At 41.0% G+C, this 10,055-nt stretch overlaps 1 protein-coding gene across 2 annotated transcripts; it reads left to right on the top strand.

Annotated features, from left to right (window-relative positions):
- On the top strand, positions 1 to 5,061 carry LOC103707816 (transcription factor ICE1-like). Of its 2 annotated transcripts, XM_008792479.4 has the most exons (4): positions 33 to 1,250; positions 2,903 to 3,133; positions 4,269 to 4,439; positions 4,592 to 5,061. In XM_008792479.4, the coding sequence occupies exons 1-4, from the start codon at positions 93 to 95 to the stop codon at positions 4,673 to 4,675; spliced, it is 1,644 nt and encodes a 547-aa protein (XP_008790701.2). In that variant the 5' UTR covers positions 33 to 92; the 3' UTR covers positions 4,676 to 5,061. The 2 variants fall into 2 exon arrangements, with proteins under 2 accessions (XP_008790702.2, XP_008790701.2); XM_008792480.4 differs by lacking the exons at positions 4,269 to 4,439; positions 4,592 to 5,061 and adding an exon at positions 3,772 to 4,068 and having other exon boundaries at positions 1 to 1,250.
- Positions 5,062 to 10,055: the final 4,994 nt, after the last annotated feature.

The following is a 10,055-nucleotide window of genomic DNA, read 5'->3' as shown; positions in this document are numbered from 1 at the left end:
GTCTTAACCCCCTTCTCTGTCTCTCCACTTTTATTACTTGCTTCTCTCGAGCTTTTTTAAGAGGGGAAAAAAAAAAAGAGAGAGAGCAGACGATGCTGTCAAGGCTTAGCGGCGCGGCCTGGATGGAGGACTCTGGCGGAGGCGGCGGAGACGACGACGGCGCCGCCCCTTGGTCCACCGCCGACGCCTCCCCCGCTTCCGGCGCCGGTGAGAACAAAGACGTGCTCGGCCTGCCCTCTTTCAAGTCCCTCCTGGAGGACGACTGGTACCTCAGCGGCGCTGGTGACCCCGGCTCCTCCGCCCACAACCCCTTCGGCGCCCTCCAAGTGCCGCAGGAGATGAAGGACCTGACCTTTCCGTCCGACCCTTCCCCGCATGGCGCGTCCCTCCTCCCGCCGGTGGACTCCTCCTCCGTCCCCTTCCTCCCTTCCAAGTCTGCCATTGCTCCTCTCCTTGGGGCGGTATGCTCCAACCCGTTCGACGCGGGGTTCGATCTCGGCGGCGACGCTGCCGGGTTTCTGCCGGCGGCCCAGCTGTCGAATTCCTCTGTTCTGATGGGCAGGGGGGGCGGCGGAGGGGTTTTGGGGCTCCCTGGGGTGGGGGAGAACGGGCAGATGGGTGGTCTCGGTTTCGGCTCCGCTCCCCAGTTCTCGAGCACCTGGTTGCCGCTGCTCACAGGAAATGGCCCCGGTTCCAGCTCCGGCGCCGGTTTCCATCCAATGGGTTTTGATTCTTTTGAGAATTCGACGTTCTTAAACCGGTCAAAAGTGTTGAGACCTCTGGAGATCTTCCCACATGTGGGAGCCCAGCCGACTCTGTTCCAGAAGCGAGCCGCTGCAGCTTTACGGCAGAATCCTATGGTGGTGGGAGAGAAAGGCGCCGGCTTGGCGCTCTTGGGCCCAGGTGGAGGCCAGGGGAGCAATGGGAGGAGTGTAATGGAGGGTGAGCAGGAGAAGACGGGGAGGGGGAATGAAGAGGATGAGATAGACGAGCCGAGCATTGATGGCTCCGGCTTGAATTATGACTCAGAAGAGGCTGCGACTGAGAATGCCAAAGGCGAAGGAGATGTCAAGTATGGTGATGGAGGGAATACTTCGAATACCAATAGTACAGTGTCTGGTGGTGGTGATCAGAAAGGGAAGAAGAAGAAGGGACCCCCTGCAAAGAATCTGATGGCTGAGAGGAGGAGGAGGAAGAAGCTCAATGACCGGCTTTACATGCTCCGATCCGTTGTTCCAAGGATCAGCAAAGTGAGAACTCTATTTTCTTCATCTCTTGGTTGATCTCGTGTTGGGCCTGTTACTTGTTTTTCTTCCTTATTCAGCTATATCTTCTAGTAATCAATGAATTTGATAACAGCTTAATGACTTAAAAATGAACATTATAATATTTGAATTGCATTCACCAGTCTGTGAATTTCTTGAATCTTGATGATTGCTATCAGGAGAACAGTTTTTGGATCTATTGCTCTGGTTCTGCATGTCGTTGCATTATTCTGATAACCATTAATGAATATGAGCCCACATTCATGGTTTGTTTGCGTTCCTTTCATCATGTTAGTAAACTATTTTCAATTTTGCTGGTATTGTTGCCTGGCTTATTAGCCTAGTATTCATTGCTTTAATATTATGAGGTTGTTCTTACTGATCAATCATGCACGTTTGTTGTTTGAGCTTTTCATAATATAGGGTAGCATATGAATTGAGCTGTTCATGAACAGCTTGGATTCATCTCACCTGAAGGCCGGTCTTAAGCTTGTTCATTTGGAAGACAACCAAGGTAATGGCTCGCTTTGCATACCAGCCAAGCCTGAACAGTGAACAGCATATAGCTCAGTTTGGTTTGACTTGTTTGCAGCTCTTAACAACTTAATGTTGCACTTGTGCTTTGATTATAAACAATATACCAAATTGCTCACAGTAGTCACTCTTACCTAATACTTGATGGTGCTGGTTTATCTAGTTGCTAAAATTTACCGTGAAGTATGATTTGTTTATGGCAGCAGTCAAATGATTTGTATTGTTTGTATACCTGATTGCATTTATGAACTGTTGCTGAATTTGTAGCTGACTTGATGAGTATTTCTTTATAAAATAATTTCTGTATATTTGAAATATTAACTAAGCTAAAATAAATGGACCCATCTGAGGGACATGTTTAGAGCGGTCATGTCTGCATGCACCTTTATGTGATAATTACTTGCATTCTCTTTCTACTGTACCTGTCCCTTGTTGTTCCACACTGAGGGTCAGTGGGGCTTTTGCAACAGATGGGAGTACAGCTTTTTGGAATAAAAAGAATAGCATGTTGACATGTTTGAATCGTTGGTGTTGGTTATTAGTTGTTTCATAGTAGGAGATCCTGCCTTCAGATGAAGTCTCATTTGTGACAAAGATTACAGATTTATTTCAAACTAGCTTACTGAGTAGGTTTTTCTTTGCATATCCTCCATCTCTAACTAGTTTTCCTGTATAGTGTAATTTCCTTTCGAGATTGGATGTCCTTGTTCTCTCCATGTGGCTTTTCTTGGAGTAGTTTGTATCTTTGAATTTGACTGAAAAATCTACAACATGCTATGATTACTGCATGCAATATCCAGGGAAAATTACGGGACTATTAGCTTTCCTTGTCACATCCTGCTATTTCCTGCTCAAATTTTTAAACTTTGGCATATGGAGCATATGCAAAATATGTTACCAATGTGTTAGGGCATGATGTGCAAATTCTTTTCCTATAAACATATATTGCTCTCATTGGTATACAAGACATGCACTTGAATGGTGATGGAGACTGTTTTACTACTGATTAATGTGGTTTTCTAACACTATAGATGGCCTGTTCTGGGGTTCCTGGTAATTTTGTGTAAATATGTCGGTGTAAATATTCCTCTTCCTTTTGACAGATGGATAGAGCTTCTATTCTTGGAGATGCAATCGAGTACTTGAAGGAGCTTCTGCAAAGGATCAATGACCTTCACAACGAACTTGAGTCAACACCTTCGAGTTCTTCAATATCTGCTGCAACTACAACAAGCTTTCACCCATTGACACCCACACCACCAACACTGCCATCTCGTGTCAAGGAAGAACTGTGCCCAAATTCATTAGCAAGCCCCACAAGTCAACCACCCAGGGTAAGTTCATTACTTCTTGGTCAGAGTTGCAGATGTCTCACTCCTTTTTGGATTTTGATTTCTAAAATTGCTATTGTTAGCTTAATCTGTTTTTGCCACCATTTCTGTCTTAGATTGTCTAGCTTCATCAAGAAGTTGCTTTCCAACTTATTTTTCTCTTTTTGATATAAATATAGTCATTAGAAGGGCTGCCGGTTGCAAATTGTTCAGGTCAGGTTTTAGGTTACACCTCTACAGGATCCAGCTCGGGTGGTCTTCAAACCTGTGATTCGACCCATGCTTTCCATCTTGACTTGTGCGAGGGAAGGTTAAGGTGCGGAAATATAATGGGTCAGATCAGAAGTTTGCACTATCATTATGAGTGTGGTTATGTCCATGTTTACTAGGTGCAGACATAAAGTTCTTCACAAATTGAGTCTAGATTCAGGATGCTGACATGGAATATGGTTCAATAATGTTGGAACTGAGTTGAGTCCCATCTTTTATCAGGTTGCATCTACATGGCCCGCATGTCTCCTCACTAAACTTGTAGCTTCAACCTTTTCTTTTCTTTTCTTTTTCTTTTCTTTTCTTTTCTTTTTCTTTTGTTTTGTTTTCTTTTCTTTTCTTTTCTGATAATAGAAATTGGTCATTCACAGACCACAGGGGACAGCTACAGTTGTGCCCACCTCACCACCTTGGCCTTATTGACCAAGATGCTGGCTCAGAAGAGGCTCAGTAACCTTCAGATCAGCACATAAGGTTTCCCTACATAGAAGTGCAAAGCCCATCACGAAACGTGCTGCTAATCTAGATCCTGAACTTCTTCTCTTGTGATTTGAACCCACATGTACCTGGCACATTTTGCTATTGTGTTATTTATTTTTTTTTTAAAAAAAAACATTTTGTTGATATGTGCTGAATAGTAATTGAGTGGGAGAAACAATTTTTTCTTCTGATTTTGATTGCTTGTCCGCATTGGAATCAATCGAAGCTTTGCCCAATTTAGCATCAATTTGGACACAAACTACCAGGTGGATAGACCTTCTGATACCCATTGTGCTCTCTGTAGAGTTTTAGAAATATAGCTTGTGGTGAACGCAATAATGATGATAAATGTTGGTATAAATTTTGTTAGCGTATATTCTACGTGTAGGTTGAAGTCAGGGCAAGAGAAGGCCGAGCAGTGAACATTCACATGTTTTGTGGCCGAAAACCTGGCTTGTTGCTTTCCACCATGAGGGCACTTGACAGTCTTGGTCTTGACATCCAACAAGCAGTCATCAGCTGTTTCAATGGGTTTGCACTGGATGTTTTTCGAGCTGAGGTAAGCTTCTATCCATTTAGCATCACTGCAGTTCTAAAGCACATCGCATACTTTCTAGCTTTCTTTCGTGCTCTCACCTCTTACTTCGAGCTTATTCCATTTAGTTCCTTCAAATTAATCAGCTAAATATGTTCCCTTGTTCTTTCTGTCAGCAATGCAAGGATGGGCCTGGAGTTCTTCCTGAAGAAATCAAAGCGGTGCTCTTGCACTCCGCCGGCTACCAAAGCGGAATGTAGGTGAACAGAATCATGGAAGGATTTGCAGAGGAACCAACAGTAAAGCTCACTGAAGATTTTGTAGATCCATCAGACTCCCATTTCATAGATAACTCTCGATGCCATCAAGCCATCATAGGTGGTGATAGTTCCTAGTGTAGCAACATTCCCTTGACCTGGCATGGCAAGGAGAAACATTGCCAGTCTCTTTCTTCAGCACTAAAATAAATGTTTGTGTCGAATCATGCTCTTAGCTAATGGTCCAATGTCTAGATTACACCTGGTCATGTTAACGAGTACCTCAGCAAATTTTAGTTTTGAGACTTTAAAATAGTTTGGTTTCAACTTCTTGTAACTTAGCTTTCTTCTCATGTTACTTCTCACCATTATTCTTCATTCTCTGGAAATTTCAACTTCTGTGGAATGCATGATGGATTTAAATGGTTGATAGTTGATTCAATGTAAAAAAAATGTTATCCCATCTCTCTAGGCTGAGTTCTTATATTTTACCTGTTCCTCGGTAAAAGTGGGGGATCTTATCATACCAGCAGCCGAAACAATCCAAGAGCTAAAGGACAAGGAGGCCATGTGGTGTCTGTCGTCCTTCATGTACTGATTTGTGTCCCTTCAAAGCACAGAAGTGTGTTGGGTGTTGACGGTCGTACCAACTTCTAAGCTCATAAACCCCCTCAATTTGATTATAAGGGTGCTTTTAGTTGGTGATTGGAATGGGATTCAGCATCACAATAAATTAGAATAGGAATCAACATATTTGGTTTCTGAATCAGAATTGGATTTTAATGCTTGAGAGCAACTTGAATTGGATTATTCTCTAAATGGAACTCGCCAAGTTCCTCTTTTTTCCATCAGCAGCCAAATAGCTGGGACGAAAATCATTGATTCTTATTTTTATTTCAGAGTCCAATTTTTTTCGACCAAATATATTTTTAAATTTAATTGCTCATATGTTTCTAAAAGTTATTAAAGATTTTTGCAGGTAGTACTTGATTGATAAGGTTGTGTATTGTTTTTTTTTTTTTCAATGTACATATGTATAGACATAATTTCTTATCCAATGTCTTACATCCTTCTTTTGTTAATGTTTGGTGAATGTTCTGCAATTTTTAGGTTTCAGATTTTCTCGAGTCTCATCTCTCTCTCTCTCTTTGATGATATCAGTAACCGCAATCATAATTATAATGATAACAGCATCGATAGTGATTTAACATATATAATGACAATAATAATAATTATAATGATGATGATGGTGATGACTGATGATGATGATGATAATGATATTATTATGGATGATAAGAAGGAGGAGGACATTCCCCACAAGGGTCAAACAGTGGTTGAGGAAGGGGACAAATCCACTGCTTGGACAGCCAGAGACACTTTGGAGAGTCTGACCGGCCCACCCCTAGGGATATCAGAAACCTGCACGCTTCGGATATCACGGTTATTAAGAATGGGACACCAAGAGGTAAAGTTTTGGACCCACCTCAAATCAACAATATAGATATTTTGAAACTCTTTCTATGACTCCAACTGCATCAATCAAGTGTACTGGGCCAGACTAGTATGGTGAGATGAGATCCCAAAATATGGAGCCAGAAATGGGGGAGGTTGGAGTAAGAGGTTTGAAAATGCTCATGTAATCATGTCTAGCTTGGTAATAGGTTGTTGTTTATTTCAATTCTCTCCAGGTGGGACCCTAATTCCAAGTGTTTTTCCTGCTTAAACATGGTAAAAAACTCTAGAAGAAAGTAATGAATGAGTCCATCTATGCTATTGGACCCTTTAAAAAATTATGTACCAGTCAAATTATTTGGCTATCCTGCAAATTCTATTTTCCATATGCCAGGACTGCATCTACTCTTATAAATAATGCTAAAAGATGATGCTTAGCCAATTTGGAAGTTTTTTTACCAACTATCACATACATAGACATCAGAAAGAGAAGAATGGATGGAAATCATCTATAGATTTTCAGTATTTATATTTTTATAGATTTATACTAGATTATATAAGCAATTCCATGTTCAACTCTTCCCTTTTTCTTTATTTTTTTCCTACTCAAAGATTGAAGAAAGAGCAAAGGCTAGATAGTTATATTTATGCTTGATAACTTGGAAGTGTATTGGACTCTCTTATAAGTCCTCTAGGGGTAAGCAATTCAATCGGAGATGGGAGATAAATAGGGGTAAGTGCCACACCTATTTTACATATATATATATATATATATATATATATATATATATATATATATATATATATATATATATATATATTTGTACAAAAAAAATGCAAGTACATCACTATTTATAGATTCATAAATCATATTTTCATGATTCTTCACTTACCAATTGATTTAATTTAATACAACTATTCACTGGACGTGCTTCTTGGGCAGGCCAAGCTGGGGTCGGGCCACCTCAAGCATTACCAAAATTAGCTAGGCTCAAGCCTGGAGCTTCAAAGGTTGGGCTGGGCATCAAGCTTTTTGGATTATGGGCTACAAGGATTGAGAGCGAGGAGTCGAAGAAGTCGAAGGCCATAGCCGTTGTTAAGGAGGAGGATGGACTACCGAAGAGGAGGATGGAAGCCCTTCTCCCCCAACGTCAATGCTCGGGCTAGGGGATTAAGAATTAGTGGATGCTCACCAGGGCAAAAAAAATTAGAACATATGAGCCAAAGTTTTTGGACTCGGTATTGTCCGAAGTGCCTCACCTTGGTGATTGCCAAAGTACCGTCTTGCCTAATCAAGCAATGGAAAAATATCACGTCTTCCATTAAAGGCTGATTGAAGATGGTTAATGCCCATCAAGAATATGGTCATGATCTTACCGACAGTTACACCTGCTCGGCCATGATTGCACGATTAAGATGGGTATTATAGCGTGCATGACGTGGGAAGTCGTTACCATGCAGTTATTGCATACTTCATCAATATCGATAACGGACACCAACCCCATTTTTCAAATAGAATGATCGACGGGCTCTCAGGTAAGTCATTTTCTCGACTCTACTCTCTCTTTGGAAACTCTCTCTTTTAGAATTCAACTAGCTTGACCATCGAAAGGTCTCCTGCCAGAAAATCTCCAACATGAGGACTTTGATTTCAGGTCGGTTATGCATTCTGGGAATTCAGCTAGCCACTTTACCAACATCTTCATTATTCATCAGCACAAAACATTCCACTTCAAATTGCAGCCGACTCACCTTCACCTTGGATAGCAACTGACGTCAGCCAAACTCGAATTCTAGCGACAATATATTGGCGCTAGAGAAAGAATCGTTTGATCCTTGTTTAAAAGCGCGAGAGAGATTTGAAGTTTGAATTATGAAGTCAAGAAGAAGTCGAGGTGCTTCAAGCGCTTCTCGTCGATAGGCTCATCCCAAATAAAACGCCTCCTACCAAAGTTCACATAAAGTTCCCCCACCTTAGCAACCAGCATATATATATATACACACACACACACACATATATACATATATATACATACATAAGCATAGTCTTTAGGAATTACAAGTCTTTTTTTTGTTTTTGAAGAATTGATAAAGAGAACAAAAAGGGAGTTCACCATTTGGGGGGTGAAGAAAATCCAAAAAATGACATGCTGAATTTTTAAAAAAAACCCAGGTCTTTTTCTTTTTTTGATTTTTGAAGGGGCAGCTTGTATGTGAAAATCAAAGGCATCAACTTGCAACAGTGAATGGGCACGTGTGCATATACTAAATTTAATTTAATATAATTTTTCATCTACTAAGTAATACTAATATAATTGTTCCAATATATAACCATTTATCTATCATGACTCTTGACATGACACTTGACTAAGGAAGTTTTGGCTATGCTAGGTAAGGTTACATGTAAGCATCTCCAAGAAAAACCAAGTTTAGTTTCAACCAATTCTTTGATGTTCTATGTCACACCTAAATAATGGTATTGCACCTGTATCGGCCCATCGATATTGCTATGGTTGAAATTTGACCTAAGGGTGACCATGCCGGAGGAAGCTGAGAAGATGCCGTCCGGGATGGAGAAAGGGAGCCGACCTCCTGCGCACCGGTGTACTTGCACGAAGCCTTAGCCGGGGATTCCGATGAAGCCCTTCGATGGCTAAGTTAGTATTGATTCTGAGTTTAGAAAAAATTTCTAAGTGCCTTTCAATGGCCTCTTATGGCTTTTCATAGCTTTTTATCGCTTACCGAGGGCCTTTCCCTACCCTCTTTTTATAGGATGAGGGTCTCGGCCGTTACCTGAAACTTCGAGCCGAGCTATGATTAGCTGGCCATTAGCTAGAGGCGGCGTGAATCACAAAGATCAATCTCGCGGGCCAAGGATTCAAGAGATATCTTTCCAGATTTGTTATGAGGATCTGCGGGATCTTCGATGAGGATTCGGAAGATATCTTTCTAGATTTGTTCTGAGGATCCGCGAGATCTTCGATGAGAATTCGGGAGATATATTTCCAGATTTGTTCTAAGGATCCGCAAGATCTTCGATAGGATCAAGGTTGACAGGGCCGAGGTCGGCTCGGTCTTCAGCGGGGTCCGAGGTTAGCCTGGCCTCTAGCCGAGGTCGGCTTGACTCTTAGCGGGGTCGAGGCATGGCCCGCTCGGCAGGAATTGGGTGGTTCTACGCTTGAGTAGGACGATCCATTTTGCCTCCCATTAGATACGTTTTTTGACGACGAGCTAGCAATTCTATTCTGATCATCTAATTCTTTTTGTGAAGTGCACCAATGACTTTTATTCATTTAGCTTGGTGCATTCCTCTCTTTTTCATTTCTATATTGATGAACTTGCCTGGCGAGGAATGATAACCATTCAAAGAAAAGAAATGATGCTGTTCAACTTTGTGGCAGAACCTCCTCCCAACTACCACAAGACCATACGTGAGTATGGTTCAATGGATCACGGAAATGATGCAAATAGATATCTCGTGCTTGGTCTTATCTTCACTCAGATTGTTATTTTCTCTTTACTAATTGGTATGCACATGTAACAAATACTAGTAACAACATTGGGTCTGTTTCTTCTAATTTTTCTTCTCATCTCTTAGCTTATTCTTTTGTTGTACATTTCTTAGATTTTTTATTTCTGTTGGTGGCAACCTCCCCATTAATGTAAAAAAATTAAAAACCAAGTATGACATCTGGGAACAAGAATCTAGTGACACTAGATAGAAGGAATACATGCACCTATCTTTTTAATCTACATGATCATACAAGCATATACATGTTATTTACTTAATTTTGAGATTAAATATCAAAATTAGAAGATTATTTTCCTTTTTCTTTCTTTAGCATGCTAATTGTGAGAAATGAGTCTCCATTGAGTCTATATTCATTTACCAAGACACCTAATACTATCGGCGTTATTCACTTGGATGTAT

This window comes from Phoenix dactylifera, chromosome 7 (genome assembly GCF_009389715.1).
Source record: "Phoenix dactylifera cultivar Barhee BC4 chromosome 7, palm_55x_up_171113_PBpolish2nd_filt_p, whole genome shotgun sequence".
NCBI lineage: Eukaryota > Viridiplantae > Streptophyta > Magnoliopsida > Arecales > Arecaceae > Phoenix > Phoenix dactylifera.
The sequence above is the reverse complement of the archived record's forward strand: the minus strand, read 5'-3'. Positions and strand labels throughout refer to the sequence as shown.

Coding starts and splice junctions, on each gene's coding strand:
- LOC103707816 (XM_008792479.4), top strand. CDS start 93: ATGCTGTCAAGGCTTAGCGGCGCGGCCTGGATGGAGGACTCTGGCGGA. Junction 1,251..2,902: donor TTGTTCCAAGGATCAGCAAA/GTGAGAACTCTA, acceptor TCCTTTTGACAG/ATGGATAGAGCTTCTATTCT. Junction 4,440..4,591: donor TGGATGTTTTTCGAGCTGAG/GTAAGCTTCTAT, acceptor TCTTTCTGTCAG/CAATGCAAGGATGGGCCTGG.